Genomic DNA, 24,234 nt, shown 5'->3' on the forward strand with positions numbered 1-24,234 from the left:
AGTAATATCTGCTGGGCATGGGCTCCATATCAAATCTTGTATTATCATTTTTGCTTTTAATTTTCAAAAGGTTGGGTAGGCTGGGACTCTATTCCTTAGAGCGCAGGAGGATGAGGGGTGATCTTATAGTGGTGTATAAAATCATGAGAGAAATAGATCGGGTAGATGCACAGAGCCTCTTGCTCAGATTGGTAAATCGAGAACCAGAGGACATAGGCCTACGGTGAAGGGGAAAAGATTTAATCGGAATGTGAGAGGCAACTTTTTCACACAAAGGGTGGTGGGTGAATGGATGCCAGAGGAGATAGTTGAGGCAGGGACTATCCCAACATTTATGAAACAGTTAGACTGGTACATGGATAGGACAGGTTTGGAGGGATATGGACCAAATGCTGGCAGGTGGGACTAGTGTAGCTGGACAGTGTGGGCAAGTTGGGCTGAAGGGCCATTTCCATACTGTATCACTCTATGATTCTATGAACATTTCTCGTTCCCTAAAAATAGAAATAGTAAACTGGTACTTTATAGTAGTAAAACTAGTCGCCTTCAAAGTAGCTTTATTATTGAGAATTAATCTTACTAGCACATTAATTTTTCCTGTTATCAGCATGAATTTTTGAAATATGTTTTCATTTTATTTTTACTCTTTCTAATCTTCTGCTCCAAACATCCAGTTTAAAAGTGATAAGATTTTTTTTAAATTAAAAATATCTTATCTTATTTGGCTTTCATTGTTAAACTACATTAATTAGACACTCTGCAACTGAATTGCTACCCATCCAAAACAAATCTGACTGTGGATTTTACAGCCAAATAAAACAACTATTATAAGAAAATAAAGTATTACATTTAATTATTTAGTGAGTTTTGCAAAAGATTAATTTACATACATGTGTACAGATAGCATGAGCATCTCTACTCGAATTAAATGCATTTTAAAAACAGTAATTGTATTTATTGTATTTAGTTTGCACTTCTTCCAATATTTGGCTTGCTGCACCAACTAAGGCACACAATAATGAAACGTACAAAGCATGCAGAAAAATAAAACAATAAATGTTTACAGAATGCAAGCCACACGATCACAAGATAAGGCAGCAGCAAGCCATTCATACAAAATGTTCATCAACACGTGGCCACAAAATTGCTGAAGTCAAGTTTCTGACAGATAGATTAGCCATTGCCCCTGGGCTTAGCAGACTCTCAAAACATTTGTGAATATCAGAAACAAAGACATTTTCAAAAACTATTAAAAGCATTATAAAACATTAAACATTTAAGACAAACACTAATTAATTAGAGCTGTTGAATTAAGATTAATCGTCTTTACTTATACATTGGAAATTGCATAAATTAAACAGAATTGAAAGCCCATAAGTATTTCAGTTGCAGAGTGCAATCAACAACATTGCAGACAATTTGAATCTCTGGATTTGCGCATATGAATCCCAAATTTCATGAGGTTCCTGGAATATGCTTCAGTTCAGCCCTTCAGTTCAGGGGGTGCTGCACCCATGCAGGAGAGGTTTGGGCCCAACGGGTCCACTTGGTCTAGTAGCTTCTAAGTTGTTATGTTTCATAAAAGGTTTCTTACTATTTGCAGCAGACTAATAAAATACAATCTTCAAGATTAAGATAAAATACAGACCTCAAATCATAATCATATTTTTCACTTTGTAAAAGTATTTGATTTCAAAATAATGGACCTCAACTGAACCTAAGGGATAGCCTTTTATCAGAATCTTTGATTCAATGAGTATTGGCTTGAAACATAGCACTTTAACATGTATTAACATTGCAGAGTTTAATATTTGTCTTTGTTTCTTCTGGTTTCCTTCTCTCGACATCCCAAACAAGAGGTGAATGTTGATGTTGCATATAACAATGATGGGACATATAGAATTCAGGTGAGCTTATAAATTAGGGTTTTTTTCAGTGTTATTTTAGACACAGACTTTTCTGTCTTTCATACAGATGTCATTATTTTTCATGTGTAAAGATGGACAGTGAGCATTGGCAGAATGCTCTGCCCTGTCCTCAGATGTGTCCATGGACTTCAAATTATAATACAACCTATCTTTATTGCCATTGTACATGGGGTACAACGAGGTTGGGAATGCGACTCCCATTGTACATGGGGTACAACGAGGTTGGGAATGCGACTCCCATTCGATGCAATAAATTAATTAGCTAATCAACAGAAATTTAGACAACCCAGAGAAACAAAATTAGAAACAGTTAAAACAGTATAAAGTGCAAATAGGTCTGTGACGGGTCGCTGTGCAACGTGACCATCCGAAGGAGACAGTTCATGGGGGGGCATGAACTCATTTCATATCCTGATTACTATCACTGATTAATCAATACAGTGTAAACAACGTGTGGAACTAGGATTTTCCTGCTTTGTAATATGATATCACAGCACAATCTGTTTTTACATAGTGGGAAAACTTAAGCAGCTTCTTGAAATGTTGTACCTGCAACCTCTTGAAGCATGATTATTCAAAGAATTGATTGGGTTTTGTTGTTGTTTACTTCTTTATATATTGATTATTATTTTCTTGTAGAATTGATGTCATATCCGGAACTAAAATTATTTGTTGTTATTTATACATATCGGAAAAGAACTTAAGATAGACACAAAATGCTGGAATAATTCAGCGGGACAGGCAGCATCTCTGGAGAGAAGGAATGGGTGACGTTTTGGGTCGACTGAGTCAGGGGAAAGGGAAATGAGAGACGTAGACGGTGATACAGAGAGATATAGAATGAATGAATGAAAGATATGCAATAAAGTAACGATGATAAAGGAAACAGGCCATTGTTAGCTGTTTGCTAGGTGAGAACGAGAAGCTGGTGCGACTGGGGTGGGGGAGGGATGGAGAGAGAGGGAATGTAGGGATTAATTGAAGTGAGAGAAATCAATATTTATACCACTGGGCTGTAAGCTGCCCAAGCAAAATATGAGATGCTGTTCCTCCAATTTGCATTTAGCCTCACTCTGACAATGGAGGAGGCCTAGGACAGAAAGGTCAGTGTGGGAATGGGAAGGGGAATTAAAGGGTTTAGCAACCGGGCGATCAGGTTGGTCCAGGCAGACTGAGCGTCTGAAAAAAAAATGCTTTTAAATGTAAAGTTAATAATTTTAAAATTGCAGTAGATTCTGGGGTTTGAATTAAAGTTGTTTGTTATCTAACTAAAGTGAGATCTGTGAGGAAAGGTTGATCATACCACCTGTAAGCAACATAGATATCCTGTTTTTATTCACTATATTTGATATGCATTTAATTTCCTTTCAGAATCAAAAATTGATCAGTACATGGAATAGAAGAGAATATTTTTTTATTTTAATTCACGATTTTACAGTGCCCTCCATAATGTTTGGGACAAAGACCCATCATTTATTTATTTGCCTCTGTACTCCACAATTTGAGATTTGTAATAGAAAAAATCACATGTGGTTAAAGTGCACATTGTCAGATTTTAATAAAGGTCATTTTTATACATTTTGGTTTCACCATGTAGAAATTACAGCAGTGTTTATACATCTTCCCCCCATTTCAGGGCACCATAACTTTTTCCAGAACTGTGGTTGCACTTTTAAGTGCTTCTTGGCAAACTTCAGAAGGGCTAAACATCCAAGGACGTACACGCCACTGGAGATAAATGGGTCTATTGTGGATAGGGTGAGCAGTTTCAAATACTTGGGAGTCCGCATCGCAGAGGATCTGACGTGGGCAACGCACATTGCCGCACTGGTGGGTAAGGCTAAGCAGCGCCTTTACCACCTTAGACAACTGAGGAAATTCAGAGTGTCGCTGAGGATCCTTCATTGCTTCTACTCTGGGGCTGTAGAGAGCATCCTGTCCGGCAAAATTACAGTCTGGTTTGGGGACAGCTCTGCCCAGGACAGGATAGCCCTGCAGAGAGTAGTGCGTTCGGCAGAACGCACCATGGGAACTACACTCGTCCCCCTGCAGGACCTATACATCAGGAGGTGCAGATCCAGAGCAAGCAAGATCATGAGGGACCCCTGCCACCCCAGTAACGGACTGTTCCAGATGCTACGGTCAGGCAAACGCCTCCGCTGTCACGCTGTGAAAACGGAGAGGATGAGACGGAGCTTCTTCCCACAGGCCATCAGGACTGTCAACTTTGATAACCCCAGAGACTAAATTTTTGTCGACACTTTTTGTGCTATGTTTAGTAACTTATTAACTTTATTTATATGCTGTAACTGTAATTATTTTTGTGCACAACCCGCAGGCATTGCCACTTTCATTTCACTGCACATCGAGTATGTGTATGTGACAAATAAATTTGACTTGACTTGACTTGACTAACCTGGCCATCCTATTTTCGGGGTTAACCAGTGGTTTGTATCTTGCAGTGTAGCCTCTGTATTTCTGTTCATGAAATCTTCTGCGGACAGTAGTCATTGATAAATCCACACCTGACTCCTGAAGAGTGTTTCTGATCTGTCGGACAGGTGTTTGGGGATTTTTCTTTATTATAGAGAGAATTCTTCTGTCATCAGCTGTGGAGGTCTTCCTTGGCCTGCCAGTCCCTTTACGATTAGTAAGCTCACCAGTGCTCTCTTCTTAGTGATGTTCCAAACAGTTGATTTTGGTAAGCCTAAGGTGTGGCTGATGTCTCTAACAGTTTTATTCTTGTTTCTCAGTCTCATAATGGCTTCTTTGACTTTCATTGGCACAACTTTAGTCCTCATGTTGATAAACAGCAATAAAAGTTTCCAAAGGTGATGGAAAGACTAGGGCTGAGAGCTCTCTTAGACCTGCATTAAGGAGGCATTTAAACACACCTGAGCAATTACAAACACCTGTGAAGCCATGTGTCCCAAACATTATGGTGCCTTGAAATAGGGGGACTATGTATAAACACAGCTGTCATTTCTACATGGTGAAACCAAAATGTATAAAAATGGCCTTTAATAAAATCTGACAATGTGATTTATTTCTATTACAAATCTCAAATTGTGGAGTACAGAGGCAAATAAATAAATGATGGATCTTTGTCTCAAACATTATCGAGGACACTATAACTAGATAGGGAAATACTGAGAATGAAATATTGAGGTCTAGCATCAGTGGTGCGATCAAATATCATACAGCAAGCTTTTATTTACTGCTTTATCTCTGACCCCTTTGCTGGAATAATTCAACATGAGTTCCTCTTTCCTGCACACTCCTGACTGGTGAATGACTGATTTGAGTGGCTATTGTCTATCCTTTCACCATCAAAATGTGAGAATGAATGTGTCTTATGGATTAATTCTGGATAAAAGTGGAATTGTTAAATGGCTTGTTGTGTTAATCTAAGTGTTTAGATTTAAATTTAAAATTTTGATTGTACCTCAGATTGATGGACAGGTTTTCCATGTATCTGGAAAGCTTACTGCAGAGGGAGATATCACGTACTTGGAGTCATCAGTAAATGGGATTCTTTCGAAACCCAAAGTGGTGATCACAGACAACACCATTCACCTGTTTTCAATGGTAAGAGCCATTTCTCTTGTACGTCAATAGTGCTTTGTTTGTCACTTATGCAACTGCACAGTGAAATTCTTTTTGCATGTATTACACATGTGGGCGCTGTTATTTATGGTGCCTTTATTCAAAGTCCGGGCGGCCTGTCTGGTCACCTCTGTGTCCTGGGGGGGCCTCCTGCAGCCGACCTTGAAGGCGCTGGAGACATTACCACCTTTAAGCAACATTATTGCACATTACAAATATAATGATAGACAATAGACAATAGGTGCAGGAGGAGGCCATTCGGCCCTTCGAGCCAGCACCGCCATTCAATGTGATCATGGCTGATCATTTTCAATCAGTACCCCGTTCCTGCCCTCTCCCCATACCCCCTGACTCCGCTATCCTTAAGAGCTCTATCTAGCTCTCTCTTGAATGCATTCAGAGAATTGGCCTCCACTGCCTTCTGAGGCAGAGAATTCCACAGATTCACGACTCTCTGACTGAAAAGGTTTTTCCTCATCTCCGATCTAAATGGCCTACCCCGTATTCTTAAACTGTGACCTCTGGTTCTGGACTCCCCCAACATTGGGAACATGTTTCCTGCCTCTAACGTGTCCAACCCCTTAATAATCTTATACGTTTCGATAAGATCCCCTCTCATCCTTCTAAATTCCAGTGTGTACAAGCTCAGTCGCTCCAGTCTTTCAACTTATGACAATCCTGCCATTCCTGGAATTAACCTAGTAAACCTACGCTGCACGCCCTCAATAGCAAGAATATCCTTCCTCAAATTTGGAGACCAAAACTGCACACAGTACTCCAGGTCCAGGGCCCTGTACAACTGCAGAAGGACCTCTTTGCTCCTATACTCAACTCCTCTTGTTATGAAGGCCAACATTCCATTGGCTTTCTTCACTGCCTGCTGTACCTGCATGCTTCCTTTCAGTCACTGATGCACTAGGACACCCAGATCTCGTCGTACGTCCCCTTTTCCTAACTTGACACCATTCAGATAGTAATCTGCCTTCCTATTCTTACCACGCATGATGTAACACGTTTGATCTTTATGTTAGGAAGGGGCTGTGCAGCTTAGTAGCCCTGTGCCACAGTATTTGGTTGGAGTCGATGCCTCTGGAGCTGAGGGAGCAGCCGTTGCCCCAATGACTGGGACTATTGAAAAGGTAACATTTTGATTTTTAAATAACAAATTGTTCTCCAGACTACACTTGAGAAAGAAGTGATTGCTACTTGAAAAACACATGCTCTGTGAGAACAGGATTATGATCACTTAAATTATTCGCAATGAATCACCAGGAAAAATTCATTTCTAAAATTTCAAGATTCTAAATATGTTCATTTAATGGTATTATGGAGAAATACTGACTTCCATTTATGATTTGGAATCTCCAGGAAGTGCAAGAAATGATGACATCAAATATCCACAATATAGTTTAGTTTAGTTTATTATTGTTGCGTGTACAATGAAAATCTTTATGTTCACTTTAACATAGTAAAAATAACGTTAGGATGTTATAAAGTCACTGAGTCATACAGCGTGGAAACAGGCCCTTCGGCCCAACTTGCCCACACCTACCAACATGTCCCATCGACATTAGTCCCACCTGCCTGCATTTGGCACATATCCGTCTAAACCTGTCCATGTACTTGCCTAAATTATTCATAAACTGCGATTGTACCTGCTTCAACTCCGCCCTCCGGCAGCTCATTCCATGCACCCACCACCCTTTGTATGAAAAAGTTACCCCTCAGGTTCCTATTAAATCCCCTCCACCACACAACCCTGGCCTTAATCCGATGTTCTCTAGTTCTCGATTCGCTTACCCTGAGCAAGAGAGTCGGTGTGTCTCCCCGATTTATGTTGATAAAAATAATTTTATTCCAAACTACATAATGAGATAGTATGACAGATGTTTAAGGCTTAAGTCAAAGTAGTAGGTTTGAAGGAGTATTTTCAAGGAAGGATTAGTTGTTAAGAAGCAGCGAGCTTTATGGAGTTTACAGCCTTCAGCAGCTGAAAGCACAACTACAATGTTCAAATCAGGAATGAGCTAAAGGCCAACAATGCAGGAGCATAGATTTTGTGAAGGATTGAAGACTGCAGAAGGTCCTTGGGATGGAGAGAGATGAGGTGATAAATGGATTTGCATGCAAGAATAAACATTTTTAATTTGAAGGGTAATAGTTGTATTGAACAAGGCGAGGCAGAAACATAGAAACATAGAAAATAGGTGCAGGAGTAGGCCATTCGGCCCTTCGAGCCTGCACCGCCATTCAATATGATCATGGCTGATCATTCAGCTCAGTAGCCTGTACCTGCCTTCTCCCCTGATCCCTTTAGCAAAAAGGGTCACATCTAACTCCCTCTTAAATATAGCCAATGAACTGGCCTCAACTACCTTCTGTGGCAGAGAATTCCACAGACTCACCACTCTCTGTGTGAAGAAATGTTTTCTCATCTCGGTCCTAAAAGACTTCCCCCTTATCCTTAAGCTGTGACCCCTGGTTCTGGACTCCCCCAACATCGGGAACAATCTTCCCGCATCTAGCATCTCCAACCACTTAAGAATTTTATATGTTTCTATAAGATCCCCCCTCAGTCTTCTAAATTCCAGCGAGTACAAGCCCAGTCTATCTAGTTTTTCCTCATATGTAAGTCCCGCCATCCCAGGGATCAATCTGGTGAACCTTCTCTGTACTCCCTCTAAGGCAAGAACGTCTTTCCTCAGGTTAGGAGACCAAAACTGCACACAATACTCCAGGTGCGGTCTCACCAAGGCCCTGTGCAACTGCAGCAGAACCTCCCTGCTCCTAAACTCAAATCCTCTTGCTATGAATGCCAACATACCATTCGCTTTCTTCACTGCCTGCTGCACCTGCATGCTTGCTTTCAATGACTGGTGCACCATGACACACAGGTCACGTTGCATCTCCCCTTCTCCCAATCGGTCACCATTCAGGTAATACTCTGCTTTCCTGTTCTTGCCGCCAAAGTGGATAACCTCACATTTATCCACATTATATTGCATCTCCCATGCATTTGCCCACTCGCCTAATCTATCCAAGTCACTCTGCAGCCTCCTAGCATCCTCCTCGCAGCTAACACTGCCACCCAGCTTCGTGTCATCCGCAAACTTAGAGATGTTGCATTCAATTCCCTCGTCCAAATCATTAATATACACTGTAAATAACTGGGGTCCCAGCACTGAGCCTTGCGGTACCCCACTAGTCACTGCCTGCCATTCCGAAAAGGACCCGTTTATTCCTACTCTTTGCTTCCTGTCCGCCAACCAATTTTCTATCCACCTCAACACTGAACCCTCAATACCGTGTGCTTTAAGTTTGTACACCAATCTCCTATGTGGGACCTTGTCGAAGGCCTTCTGAAAGTCCAGATATAACACATCGACTGGTTCTCCCTTATCCACTCTACTAGTTACATCCTCGAAAAATTCTATAAGATTCGTCAGACATGATTTGCCTTTGGTAAATCCATGCTGACTTTGTCCGATGATTTCACCACTTTCCAAATGTGATACTATCACATCTTTAATAACTGACTCTAGCATTTTCCCCACTACCGATGTTAGGCTAACTGGTCTATAATTCCCCGTTTTCTCTCTCCCTCCCTTTTAAAAAAGTGGGGTTACATTAGCTACCCTCCAGTCCTCAGGAACTGCTCCAGAATCTAAAGAGTTTTGAAAAATTATCACTAATGCATCCACTATTTCTGAGGCTACTTCCTTAAGCACTCTGGGATGCAGCCTATCTGGCCCTGCGGATTTATCTGCCTTTAATCCATTTAATTTACCTAACACCACTTCCCGACAAACCTGGATTTCCCTCAGTTCCTCCATCTCTTTAGACCCCCGGTCCCCCGCTATTTCCGGCAGACGGTTTATGTCTTCCTTAGTGAAGACAGAACCAAAGTATTTGTTCAATTGGTCTGCCATCTCCTTGTTCCCTATGATCAATTCACCTATTTCCGACTGCAAGGGACCTACACTTGCCTTAACTAATCTTTTTCTCTTGACATATCTATAAAAGCTTTTGCAGTCTGTTTTTATGTTCCTTGCCAGTTTTCCCTCATAATCTATTTTCCCTTTCCTAATTAAGCCCCTTGTCCTCCTCTGCTGGACTCTGAATTTCTCCCAGTCCTCTGGTATGCTACTTTTTCTGGCTAATCTGTATGCTTCATCTTTTGTTTTAATACTATCCTTGATTTCCCTTGTTAGCCACGGATGCACTACCTTTCCTGGTTTGTTCTTTTGCCAAACTGGGATGAACACTTGTTGTAGTTCATCCATGCGACCTTTAAATGCCTTCCATTGCATGTCCACCGTCAACCCTTTCAGCATCAATCGCCTGTCTATCTTGGACAATTCACGCCTCATACCCTCAAAGTTACCTTTCTTTAAGTTCAGAACACTTGTTTCTGTATCGACTTTGTCACTCTCCATCCTAATGAAGAACTCTACCATATTATGATCACTCTTGCCCAAGGGGCCTCGCACAACAAGACTGCTAACTAACCCTTCCTCATTACTCAATACCCAGTCTAGAATGGCCTGTTCTCTCGTTGGTTCCTCAACATGTTGGTTTAGAAAACCATCTCTCAAACATTCCAAGAAATCCTCTTCCTCAGCACCCCTGCCAGTTTGGTTCACCCAATCTATATGTAGATTGAAGTCACCCATTATAACTGCTGCGCCTTTAGTGCATGCATTTCTAATTTCCTGCTTGATGCCATCCCCAACCTCCCTACTGCTGTTAGGTGGCCTGTACACAACTCCCACTAGCGTTTTCTGCCCCTTAGTGTTTCGTAGCTCTACCCATATCGATTCCACTTCCTCCAAGCTAATGTCCTTCCTTTCCACTGCTTTAATCTCCTCTCTAACCAGTAACGCTACCCCACCTCCTTATCCTTTCTGTCTATCCCACCTGAATATAGAATATCCCTGGATGTTGAGCTCCCAGCCTTGGTCACCCTGGAGCCATGTCTCCGTAATCCCAACTATATCATAATCATTAATAACTATCTCCACATTTAATTCATCCACCTTATTACGTATACTCCTTGCATTGAGACACAAAGCCTTCAGGCTTGTTTTTACAACTCTCTTACCCCTTGTACGATTATGTTGAAAAGTGGCCCTTTTTGATTTTTGCCCTGGATTTGTCTGCCTGCCACTTTTACTTTTCACCTTGCTACCTGTTGCTTCTACCCTCATTTTACACCCCTCTGTCTCTCTGCTCCAGCTCCCATCCCCCTGCCACATTAGTTTAAATCCTCCCCGACAGCACTAGCAAACACTCCCCCTAGGACATTGGTTCCATTCCAGCTCAGGTGCAGACCGTCCTGTTTGTACTGGTCCCACCTCTCCCAGAACTGGTTCCAATGTCCTAAAAATTTGAATCCCTCCCCCTTGCACCATTTTTCAAGCCACGTATTCATATGAAATATCCTCCTATTCCTACTCTGACTAGCACGTGGCACTGGTAGTAATCCAGAGATTATTACCTTTGAGGTCCTACTTTTTAGTTTATCTCCTAGCTCTCTAAATTCACCTTGTAGGACCTCATCCCGTTTTTTACCTAAATCGTTGGTGCCAACGTGCACCACGACAACTGGCTGCTCACCCTCCCCCTTCAGAATATCCTGCAGCCGCTCAGAGATATCCCTGACCCTTGCACCAGGGAGGCAACATACCATCCTGGAGTCTCGTTTGCGGCCGCAGAAACGCCTATCTATTCCCCTTACAATTGAATCCCCTATCACTATAGCCCTTCCACTCTTTTTCCTCCCCTCTTTTGCCGCAGAGCCACCCACGGTGCCATGAACTTGGCTGCTGCTGCCTTCCCCTGATGAGGCATCTCCCCCAACAGTATCCAAAATGGCATATCTGTTTAGGAGGGAGATGACCGCAGGGGACTCCTGCACTACCTGCCTACTGCTACGCTGGCTAGTGGCCACCCGTTTCCTTTCTGTCCGCTTATCTTTTACCTGTGGTGTGGCCAACTCACTATACGTGCTATCCACGACCTTCTCAGCCTCTTGGATGCTCCAGAATGAGTCCAACCGCAGCTCCAACCGTTCAATGCGGTTTGCCAGGAGCTGCAGCTGGACACACTTCCTGCACACGTAGTCATCAGGGACACCGACAATATCCCTGATCTCCCACATGTTGCAGGATGAGCATTCCACGGGGCCGATCTCACCCCCAAATTTGTCTTACCCCCAAATTAAATCAAATCCCTCCTAATCCTTTAAACTGTACCTTAACTAAAAAGCACTGAACCCTTAACTTACTGAACCCTGAACTCACCGAACCCTTAACTAAAAGTACGAATAAAAAGCAGAATTACAACGCCCAATCAGCTGCTTCCTCTAGTCCGCTTCCACCAATCAGCGGCTTCCTCCAGAACACTTCTTTTAAAGTGTGTGGGAACGTTTTTACACCAACGCACCAACCGCTTCTGAGCCTCTGGGTGAACAAAGCCCCGCGCTGGGTTTTTAAACCTACCGCCCGGACGCTGCTCCAACCGCCTCCAACCGCTTCTGGGCCTCTGGGTGAACAAGCCCCGCGCTGGGTTTTTAAACCTACCGCCCGGACGCTGCTCCAACCGCCTCCAACCGCTTCTGGCCCTCTCAGGATATGGATAGCTCAAGAAACATAGAAAATAGGTGCAGGAGGAGGCCATTTGGCCCTTTGAGCCAGCACCGCCATTCATTGTGATCATGGCTGATCATCCACAATCAGTAACCTGTGCCTGCCTTCTCCCCATATCAGTTTTTTTATAGTGATTTTTGTTGATGCATGTCCATGTTGTGAGGATGTTAGTCCCATGTTTCATTTCAGTGTTACGCCTTCTCATAACATGTCAAATAGTCTTAGAATTCTGCTCCCTGAGTAACATTTATTACACCCTGCTGTCCATCAAGTTGAGACTGCCGGAAAACAGAATCATAGAAACATAGAAAATAGGTGCAGGAGGAGGCCATTTGGTCCTTCGAGCCAAATGGTGATCATTGCAATCATGGCTGATCATCCACAATCAGTAACCCATGCCTGCCTTCTCCCCATATCCCTTGATTCCGCTAGCCCCTAGAGCTCTGTCCATCTCTCTTTTAAATTCATCCAGTGAATTGGCCTCCACTGCCTTCTGTGGCAGAGAATTCCACAAATTCACAATTCTCTGGGTGAAAAAGTTTTTCCTAACCTCAGTTTAAAAATGGCCTCCCCTTTATTCGTAGACTGTGGCCCCTGGTTCTGGACTCCCCCAATATTGGGAACATGTTTGGAAGAGCTGAAATATATAGAAAATGGATGCTTGCAGGAGTATGTGGCATGCCCAAGTCAAGAAGTAACAAAAGTACAGATGAAGGTTCCAGCAACTGATGAGCTAAAACGCAGACATGGCCAGTGACTGGTGGTGGTAGGGGTGGCTATTAGTGGCATGGATCTGGAATTGGGTATTTATATTGGAGTAAAATAAAGCACAGATATTGAAATCACATAAAAAGAAAGGGAAAAACAGTAGTTTAAAAAAAAATTGATATAAGATACTAAACATTTTAAATTTTGATCAGGATTATGGATTGTGTACGATCCAGGATTGGTCCACTATTTTAGCAGTCCTTGGAAGTGAATGTGTAAATTTTAGTTGAGTGAATTTAAGAAACAAAGGGGAATTGGGAAAATATGGTTAGGTGGCTCATGCACAAAGTTTTGACTCGTCTCTGCTTGTACCTCTTGTGCAGGAACCTGCACCAAATTTTTCACAAAGAATTTTGTGATCTTACCTTTAGGTATCTTCCTCCCTCAACCCTAACTCTCTTTGTCAATATATTTTTCATTTAGACTTTTTTTTAGATTTAGAGATACAGCGCAGAAACTGGCCCTTCGGCCCACTGGGTCCGCGCCGCCCAGCGATCCCCGCACATTAACACTATCCTACACCCACTAGGGACAATTTTTACATTTGCCCAGCCAATTAACCTACATACCTGTACGTCTTTGGAGTGTGGGAGGAAACCGAAGATCTCGGAGAAAACCCACGCAGGCCATGAGGAGAACGTACAAACTCCGTACAGACAGCGCCCGTAGTCAGGATCGAACCTGAGTGTCCGGCGCTGCATTCGGTGTAAGGCAGCAACTCTACCGCTGCGCCACCGTGCCGCCCGTTAATACAGTTGTGCGGGCAGTTTGTTTACACGGGAAGTGGTGGGGGTCTGGAAAGCATCGCCAGGGGTGGTGGTGGAGGCAGATACTTTAGTGGTGTTTAACAGGCTTTTAGACAGGCACATGGAAGTGCAAGGAATGGAGGGATATGGATCATGTACAGGCAGATGAGATGAGTTTAACTTGACATCGTGTTCGGCACAAACATTGTGGGCCTAAGGGTCCGTTGCTGTGCTGTACTGTTCCATGTTCAGCAGGTCTGCATTCCACCCCACCCTGCAAAAATCGACATCGTTTGAATAATAGTCATGCAAAGTTTGTGAACTCTGCAGCATACTTTCCCAGATGGGAATGAGTGGAAAACGTTGAAATCTCCCCTCCTGATTTTATACCTCAAAAAGATCACCTCTGAACAGTCCAGTAGATTTCACTTGGATCCATCTACCTGGTTGTCTTTAGACTGCCTCCATCTACAATGCACCAGGCTGTCACCCTACTCCACCTCTTGCTGCCCCCTAACCCCTCCCCTCTCCCTGAGTCCCACTTTCCCCCCACCTCCCCTACCTGGCTTAATCTGTCTGTAATCCTTCACCCCTCCTTGATCCATCAATCGCCTACTGGTGTAGGAAGGAATTGCAGATGCTGGTTTAAACCGAAGATAGACACAAAAAGCAGGAGTAACTCAGCGGGTCAGACAGCATCTCTGGAAAAAAGGACTGGGTGACTTTTCGAGTCACGATCCTTCTACTGGCTCCTGTCTCGCCTCTCCCCTCTCCTCTTTATGCTTGCTATGTTTCGTCTTCACTCTTCATCTGAAGTAGGGATTTGACCTGAAACGCCAACGATTCCTTTCCCACCTGCTGCTCAACCCACTGAGTTCTTCCAGTGGTTTGTATGTTGCTCCTGCTTCAAACATGTGCTGTCTCTTTTGTCAACAATGATCACATGTTTGTTCAGCATTATGATGTGCTTGTGGATATATCCTGTTGTGAGGTGTAAGAAAAGAACTGCAGATGCTGGTACAAATCAAAGGTATTTTTTCACAAAATGCTGGAGTAACTCAGCATGTCAGGCAGCATCTCAGGAGAGAAGGAATGGGTGACGTTTTGGGTCGAGACCCTTCAGTCTGAAGAAGGGTCTCGACCCAAAACATCACCCATTCCTTTTCTCCTGAGACTGTACATTAACCTTATCTATTTCCCTCATGATTTTATACACCTCCATAAGATCACCTCTGAACAACTTCTCATTTGGCATCTGCTACTCTCAATTTTTCGGTCCTGGCCGCATCAGCTCACAAGATGAGGCTTTTCACTGTGGTACATCAAAGATACCCTCTTTCGTGAGGAAAAGTGGTGTCCCTCCTCCTGTTGTGGATAGATTCCTCACCCATGTCTCCTCTTTGTCCCATCGTTCTGCTCTCACTTGCCCTACGCCCAGCTGGACAAAGGATAGAGTTCCCCTGGTCTTCACATTTTATCCCACCAGCCTCCACATCTAACACATTATTCCCCCGCATTCTGCCACCTTCAGTGTGATCCCACCAGCAGTTACATTTTCTCTCCCCACCCAACTTCCACTTTCTGCAGAGAACATTCCCACGGCCGTGGTTCATTCATCCCTTCTCATCCAAACCGTTCCAATGACTGCAGGAAATGTAACACCTGCCCCGCCACCTCCTCTCTCACCTCTATCCAGGCACCCCAGTAGTCCTTCCAGCTGAGACAGAGGTTCGCAGGCTCCTCTTCTAACTTCATTCTACTACATTTGGTGCTCTCAATGTGGCTTCCTTTACATCGGCGACACCAAGTGTAGACCATGTGACCGTTTCTCCGAACTTGCATTTGGTCTGCCAAGGACCGCTGGATCTCCCTGGTGCTTAACCATTTTATCTGCCATCTTTTCCCAAGTCTTTTGTAAGGATGCCATCCCTTTCTCCACGTTTTTCTGTTTCTGCCATAAATGCTCTCAAGATGTGATCTTCCAGACCTGGACATCTCTTCTTTTTCACGACAAATGGCTTCTCTCCTACTGTGGATGATGGAACCCTCATTCATATTTCCTCTATTTATCAGACCTGGTCTCACCCAACTTCTCTCCAAACCACAGAGATAAAGTTCCCCCAATTCTCGCCTTTCACCCCACTAATCCCCGCATCCAATTCATCATTAATTGTCACTTCAGCCAGCTGCAACAAAATCCGATCACGAGCCACATCTTCTCCCCAGTGCCTTATGCAGGGATCTCTCCCTCCGTGACTCCCTGGCCTGCTCCTCCCTCCCCACCAGTCCCTCTCCGATCCCTGGTACTTTCCCCTACTGCCACAGGAGGTGCGACTGCTGTCCCTGCACCTCCTCCCTTAACGTCATCCAGGGGCTCAAACAGCCTTTCCAGGTGAAGCAACGATTCACATGCTCCTCCTGCACATCAGTGAGACCAGCCGTAGAGTAGGCGACCGTTGTGCAGTGCCACAATGGCCATCCCAATCTCCCAGTTGTATGCCATTTTAATTCTCCATGCGATTTCCCACACGAATCTATACATCATCAGCCTTCTCCACTGCCAGGAGTGAGATCCGCCACAAATGAGAGAAACAACACCTCACATTTCACCTGGGTAGTTTACGATCCAATGGTATGAACATTAAATGTTTAAATTTTAGATACTCTCACCTCTTAGTTTTCCTCACCACTTCCCGTCCTTCCCCTCCTCAGATTGTCTGTTCTTGTTCCCTCTCCCACACCCTCCTCAAACCCTCCCATCATTCCCTTCTGTTCCTTCCACCCACTCAATTCACCACTGGCTCAGCACCCCTCCCTACATTCTGGTTCAATAGTCAATAGTCAATTTATTTGTCACATACACATAAATGTGCTGTGAAATGAAAGATTACCCACAGTCCAACAACAAGACCAATAAAAATAAGCAATAAAAATAAGCAATAACACACACAATCATAAACCAACACCAAACAACTTCCCTTCATCTCTCACCTAACCGTTCCCATTATGACCTTCCTTACTTATTAGATTACAACACAGGTCACCTTTATCACCCTCCAGCAACTGACTTCATCTTCACCCTCTCCTCCCTTGGATCCATCTACCTGGTTGTCTTTAGACTGCCTCCATCTACAATGCACCAGGCTGTCACCCTACTCCACCTCTTGCTGCCCCCCAACCCCTCCCCTCTCCCTGAGTCCCACTTTCCCCCCACCTCCCCTACCTGGCTTAATCTGTCTGTAATCCTTCACCCCTCCTTGATCCATCAATCGCCTACTGGTGTAGGAAGGAATTGCAGATGCTGGTTTAAACCGAAGATAGACACAAAAAGCAGGAGTAACTCAGCGGGTCAGACAGCATCTCTGGAAAAAAGGACTGGGTGACGTTTCGAGTCACGATCCTTCTACTGGCTCCTGTCTCGCCTCTCCCCCTCTCCTCTTTATGCTTGCTATGTTTCGTCTTCACTCTTCATCTGAAGTAGGGATTTGACCTGAAACGCCAACGATTCCTTTCCCACCTGCTGCTCAACCCACTGAGTTCTTCCAGTGGTTTGTATGTTGCTCCTGCTTCAAACATGTGCTGTCTCTTTTGTCAACAATGATCACATGTTTGTTCAGCATTATGATGTGCTTGTGGATATATCCTGTTGTGAGGTGTAAGAAAAGAACTGCAGATGCTGGTACAAATCAAAGGTATTTTTTCACAAAATGCTGGAGTAACTCAGCAGGTCAGGCAGCATCTCAGGAGAGAAGGAATGGGTGACGTTTTGGGTCGAGACCCTTCTTCAGCACCCTGATGGATGCTTTGGTAAAATATGCCCGCTCCAAGCTGAAAAAAATGTACGTTAAGAAGAAAGATTAGCATTGCGGCTGGATTGTCTTCAAGCTCGACTGCGCACCCTGCACAAGCTATTATTCTACCCTTCAGGGTCTCAGTGTTTTTCCAGGGAGAGAGGGGAAGCTGGTTGCCATAGTTAATATTTGGTAGTTAGCTTCAGTTCAACTTAAGCTAAAAGCAAACTGCTACGACATAGAGACATAAGAAACTGCAGATGCTGGAGCCTTGAGAGAAAAAAGCAAAGTGCTGGAGGAATTGACCCACCTTCACCACCACCCCCGGTGGTTATCGGGCCTGGTCCACCAGCCTTCGCCGCTAGGCCGGGCCTGCTGCACCAACAGCACTGCCAGCCGGCACAGCTTCCACGGCCCCTCCAAGCCGAGCGTGCCGTCACCATTACCGACCCTGATCTGCACTGCTGCTGCCAGCGGGCCAGAACCATTGACTCGGCCGATGCATGCTTCTCCCACGGCCTCCAGCATGCTGGAGCAGACCACTCACCAGGGTGCCAGGCCGAGGCACTGACATTGTGTGACCTGACTGCCTTGCACACCACCCTGGGTACAACTGCTCCCCCCTTCCAACAGGGAACCCCAATAATGGCACCAATCTATCCTAGTGCCCTTCACCTTATTCCTACATCTACCCCCTATCCTCCCAATACCCTTCACACCACCCTCCCTTCTCATTCCCATCATCCCCCCCACAGTACCTCACCCAAGTCTCCCTCCACCCCACCCTCCCGACCACGTCTGTTCCCCCCTTGTCCAGTTCCTTCCCACCTACATCTGAGACTCCTCAGATGCCCACTCAAAACTGAAAATATGTATATTAAGAAGAAAGATTGCCATTGTGGCTGGACACCTCAGATGCCCGCTCCAATCTTTCAATTTCTAGGTCCCAATTGCCTCATCTTTACCAGTCCCTTTACACCTCCATCCCCGCCTCACTGCCCTCAGTTCTTCCTCAAACCCAATCAGTTTCCCTCTACTAACACTCTCCTCCACCTGACAAAACTTGTTCTCACCCTCAACAACCCTTTTGACACCTCTCACTTTCTCCAAGTCAAAGCTGTAGTAATGGGCACTCATATGACCCCCAGCTGTGCCTGCCTTGTTGTTGGTTACGCCGAACAGTCCAGACTGTCGACTGCTCCCTATGCAACTTCTTGCTTCACTCATCCCTTCCCACCCAAACCACCTCCTCCCACTCATCCCTTCCCACCCAAACTACCTCCTCCCCAAGTATTTTGACTTGCTACTGCAGATATGTAATACTTGTCCTTACACCCCTCCCTTGCCTCCATCCGGGGACCCCAGCGGCCCTTCCAGGAAAGACAGAGGTTCACTTGCACCTCCTCGAACCACATCTGGTGTTCCCAATGTGGCCTACTGTACAGTATATTGGCGAGACTAAGCATAGATTCGGCAATTGTTTCTCTGAACAATTGCGCTCGGGTCGCCAAAGCCTACAGGATTGGCGTGGACTCAGTGGGCCGAAGGGCCTGTTTCCATGCTGTATCTCTAAACTAAACTAAACTCTCTCAGATGCTAACTATTTTAATTCCTCTTTCCCATCCCCACACTGACCTTTCTGTCCTGGGCTTCCTCCATTGCCAGAGCGAGGCCACACGCAAACTGGAGGAACAGCACCTTATATTACACTTGGTCAGCTAACAACCCAACGGTATGAACATTGAATGCTCCAATTTTATGTAACCCCTTAAACACCCCCGACCCCTTCCCCTTTCTCCCAGACCAACCCCTCTACCCCTCCCTTCAATCCCCACCTAGACTAGCATTGGTTTCTTCCCTTCCCCTCCACCTACATTCCTTTCTCTGCCTTCACAATTCACAACTCTTCAATCCTTTAAACCCTTCTGTCTCTTACCTTTTTTTTCATCTCTGACGTTTGTCCAGCAATCCCTATAAAACAAACCCTCTCGCTTGAATTCACCTACTACCTGCCACACTTTGTCCTGGCCCTCCTCTCTTCTAACTTTCTGCCTTCCCCCCCCCCCCCCCCCCCCCCCCCCCCCCCCCACACTGCAATCAGTCGGAACAAGGGTTCCAACCAGAATCGCCACTTATCCATGCTCTCCAGGGATGCCGCCTGACCCGCTGAATTACTCCACTACTTTGTGTGGTATTTTTAGCTGGAGGAATACAGCGGGTCAGACAACATCTGTGAAGTGAATGGACAAATGACGTTTCAGTTCGGGACCTTTCTTCCTATTGATGTATGGTCCCAATCTGAAACGTCGTCTGTCCATGCCCTCCAGAGATGCTACCTGACCCACTCATTTTCCTCCAGCAACTCTACCAGGGCAGTGGTGCAGCGGTAGAGTTGCTGCCTTACTGCGCTTGCAGCGTCGGAGACCCGGGTTCCATCCAGACTATGGGTGCTGTCTGTACGGAGTTTGTACGTTCTCCCCGTGACCGTGTGGGTTTTCTCCGAGATGTTCGGTTTCCTCCCCCACTCCAAAGACGTACATGTATGTAGGTTAATTGGCTTGGTGTATGTAAAAAAAAATGTCCCTCGTGTATGTAGGATAGTGTGAATGTGCGGGGATCGCTGGTTGGCGTGGACTTGGTGGACCGAAGGGCCTGTTTCCGTGCTGTATCTCCAAAATAAACATATCAGGTCCTGCAACTTTACACAATGTGCTGTACAAGATCTTCATCAGTCTGAGCATTTTTTGAGAACTAAGAATATATTGGGTTTGCAGTCCTAATAAAGCTTCATGCTTTGATAGTGGACCCTCAGAAAAAAGATCTAACTATTACAGTGCAAGATAACATTTTCAGAAAAGCAGTCTGCTAATATATTACGAATAGCACAATTGAAGGAGATATTACTGTTGCATTTTGTGCTATGGCACAGGTGATTCTGGCTAATTTTAATTACTGTAATAGGTTACTATTCATGCTTTTCAGGTGTTCATTAAAGAAGGTGACCGTGTGCAGGCTGGAGATTCATTAATGGTCATGATAGCCATGAAAATGGAGGTAAGCAAACGCCCTCTTCTAAAACAGTGCCCATTTCCTCTGTCATACTTCATAGCTTTGAACCACTGGAATTTTAATTCTTAATTGTCACTAAAGGGAGTTCTATAAACATGACAAGTTCTATAAACTGATAGATAGCCAAGATATTAATTTTGCATTGCAAGCAAACGTCATCTTTCACATTGGGACAGGATGCTTATTTCCTGATAATATCTTGGGTGCTACGCACTTCGGCCCAATGTGCCCACACCAGCTAACGTCCCCGCTACACTAGTCCCACCTGACCGCGTTTGGTCCATATCACCCCAAACCTGTCCTATCCATGTACCTGTCTTAATGTTTCTTAAACATTGGGATAGTCCCAGCCTCAACTACCTCCTCTGGCAGCTAGTTCCATACCCTTTGTGTGAAAAGGTTACCCCCTCAGATTTCTATTAAATTGTTTCCCCTTCACCTTATACCTATGCCTCTGGTCCGCGACTCACCTACTCTGGGCATCTACCCGATCTATTCTTCGGGTAGATGCACAGAGTCTCTTGCCCAGAGGGCATTGCAACTGCACTAGGCCATTTATTCCCACAAACCTGTACCAACAATAAATAAGATCACGGTTGATCTGTGAACTTACATCACAAATTGGCAATTTTGACATATCTCTAATAGTTTAGTTAACAAAATTTATCATCTCAAATATCAGATTAACAATTGATCTTGCATCAATTTTAGTGCAAGAGTTCCACTTGTTTTTCCACCCTCTGTGTAAGGAAGTATTTCCTCTATTCACTCCTGAAAGCCATATCTCTAATTATCAGACTGCTCCCCAGTCTTCGATTCCAACAGCAGAAATAGTCTCTTTCAATGTTCTTAAGTCAGCTGTCCTCAATACCTTAAACTTCAAACGTCACCCACAACTTTCAGAGTTACATGGATCTTAACCCTAATGTCGAAGGTATCACAAAATGCTGGAGTAACTCAGCAGGTCAGGCAGCATCTCTGGAGAGAAGGAACGAACGTATGATGTTTCGGGTCGAGACCCTTCTTCAGACTGATGTCGGGGGGCGGGACAAAGAAAGGATATAGGTGCAGACAGGAAGACAGTGGGAGAACTGGGAAGGGGATGGGGAAGGGAGGGACAGAGGAGCTATCTAAAGTTAGAGAAGTCAATGTTCATACCGCTGGGCTGTAAGTGCCCAAGCAAAATATGAGGTGCTGTTCCTCCAATTTGCGGTGGGCCTCACTATCCCTCAACTTTTAACCTTAATGTCTGCCATCTTATGATTTAATACTTGGAATACTGGCATCATTTTGTTAAATCCACAATGCATTAATTCCAAGCCCAATATATCCTTCCTAATACTCCCAATACTCAATCTGTAGTCTACAAAAGTATCTGCCACTCAGAACATACAGAGCTGAAGTAGAAGCAAGTCATCCTTGATTGTATCACCCATTGTTGTCAAGCCGAAACAAAACAGTATTTTGTTAACCCTTTCATTATTTTCTCTGCCCGTAAGAGGTTCAGAGAGAACTTGTATGCTATGTGCAAATATTACAGACCATTTTAACTGGTATTGTGCGCTCTTCACATAGAATAATATGATATTTTACACTGACATAAGATAGAAAAAGCCTTAGTTTAAAGTTTGGTTTTAAATAAACACCTCTCTAATGGGGAAGCACCTAATTGTGGTTTACAACTTGTAGAATGGAGCTTGAATCCACAACCTGAACGGAGATGAAAATGCTCCTTCTGCGTTAAAGCTGCCACTTAAGATACAGTTGATATTTTTCAAAAGAATCCCAAAAGTAAAAGAATGCTGATTTTTCATTAAGAAGGAAATTTTGATGGCTGTTTATCTTACTAATAATGAGTATTTTTATTCCTTGGGTGAAGCCCAGTGAAATGTGCCAAGCCTTTAAAGGTGTTAAGCATGTATAAGATATTTAAATGAACATGTACAGAGTATAATCGTGAGTTAACTGCAACATCTTGAGTCTGGTTACTTCATGTTTGTCGGTTTAATAAATTCTACAAACCACTCTCCTAGTTTTATCAACATACAGTGCCCTCCATAATGTTTGGGACAAAGACCCATCATTTATTTATTTGCCTCTGTACTCCACAATTTGATATTTGTAATAGAAAAAAAATCATGTAGTTAAAGTGCACATTGTCAGATTTTATTAGAGTATTTTTATACATTTTGGTTTCACCATGTAGAAATTACAGCAGTGTTTATACATAGTCCCCCCATTTCAGGGCACCAGAATGTTTGGGACACATGGCTTCACAGGCGTCTGTAATTGCTCAGGTGTGTTTAATTGCCTCCTTAATGCAGGTATAAGAGAGCTCTCAGCACCTAGTCTTTCCTCCAGTCTTTCCATCACCTTTGGAAACTTTTATTGCTGTTTATCAACACGAGGACCAAAGTTGTGCCAATGAAAGTCAAAGAAGCCATTATGAGACTGAGAAACAAGAATAAAACTGTTAGAGACATCAGCCACACCTTAGGCTTACCAAAATTAACTGTTTGGAACATCATTAAGAAGAAAGAGAGCACTGGTGAGCTTACTAATCGCAAAGGGACTGGCAGGCCAAGGAAGACCTCCACAGCTGATGACAGATTTCTCTCTATAATAAAGAAAAATCCCCAAACACCTGTCTGACAGATCAGAAACACTCTTCAGGAGTCAGGTGTGGATTTGTCAATGACCACTGTCTGCAGAAGACTTAATGAACAGAAATACAGAGGCTACACTGCAAGATGCAAACCACTGGTTAGCCGCCAAAATAGGATGCCCGGGTTACAGTTTGCCAAGAAGTACTTAAAAGAGCAACCACAGTTCTGGAAAAAGGTCTTGGGGACAGATGAGACTAAAATTATCTTATATCAGAGTGATGGCAAGAGCAAAGTATGGAGGAGAGAAGGAAATACCCAAGATCCAAAGCATACCACCTGATCTGTGAAACACGGTGGTGGGGGTGTTATGGCCTGGGCATGTATGGCTGGCTGCTGAAGGTACTGGCTCACTTATCTTCATTGATGATACAACTGCTGATGGTAGTAGCATAATGAATTCTGAAGTGTATAGACACATCCTATCTGCGCAAGTTCAAATAAATGCCTCAAAACTCATTGGCCGGCAGTTCATTCTACAGCAAGACAATGATCCCAAACATACTGTTAAAGCAACAAAGGAGTTTTTCAAAGCTACAAAATGGTAAATTCTTGAGTGGCCAAGTCAATCACCTGATCAGAACCCAATTGAGCATGCCTTTTATATGCTGAAGAGAAAACTGAAGGGGACTACCCCCCAAAACAAGCATAAGCTAAAGATGGCTGCAATACAGGCCTGGCAGAGCATCACCAGAGAAGACACCCAGCAACTGGTGATGTCCATGAATCGCAAACTTCAAGCAGTCATTGAGGGCAAAGGATATGCAACAAAATACTAAACATGACTACTCTCATTTACATGACATTGCTGTGTCCCAAACATTATGGTGCCTTGAAATGGGGGGACTATATATAAAAACTGCTGTAATTTCTACATGGTGAAACCAAAATGTATAAAGATGGCTTTTATTAAAGCCACATGTGATTTACAAATCTCAAGTTGTGGAGTACAGAGGCAAATAAATAAATGATGAGTCTTTGTCCCAAACATTATGGAGGGCACTGTAGCTGTGTGT

At 44.0% G+C, this 24,234-nt stretch overlaps 1 protein-coding gene across 1 annotated transcript in view; it reads left to right on the top strand.

Moving 5' to 3' along the window:
• The window catches only part of mccc1 (methylcrotonyl-CoA carboxylase subunit), an 84,747-nt gene that overhangs the window by 56,468 nt on the left and 4,045 nt on the right, over positions 1–24,234 (top strand). The window contains exons 15-18 of the mRNA XM_078410200.1: positions 1,858–1,907; positions 5,379–5,516; positions 6,566–6,673; positions 20,469–20,540. Of these exons, the coding sequence (XP_078266326.1) occupies positions 1,858–1,907; positions 5,379–5,516; positions 6,566–6,673; positions 20,469–20,540 (368 nt within the window). The remainder of the gene's footprint in view (positions 1–1,857; positions 1,908–5,378; positions 5,517–6,565; positions 6,674–20,468; positions 20,541–24,234) is intronic.

Source organism: Rhinoraja longicauda, chromosome 13, assembly GCF_053455715.1.
Source record: "Rhinoraja longicauda isolate Sanriku21f chromosome 13, sRhiLon1.1, whole genome shotgun sequence".
Classification (NCBI taxonomy): Eukaryota; Metazoa; Chordata; class Chondrichthyes; order Rajiformes; family Arhynchobatidae; genus Rhinoraja; species Rhinoraja longicauda.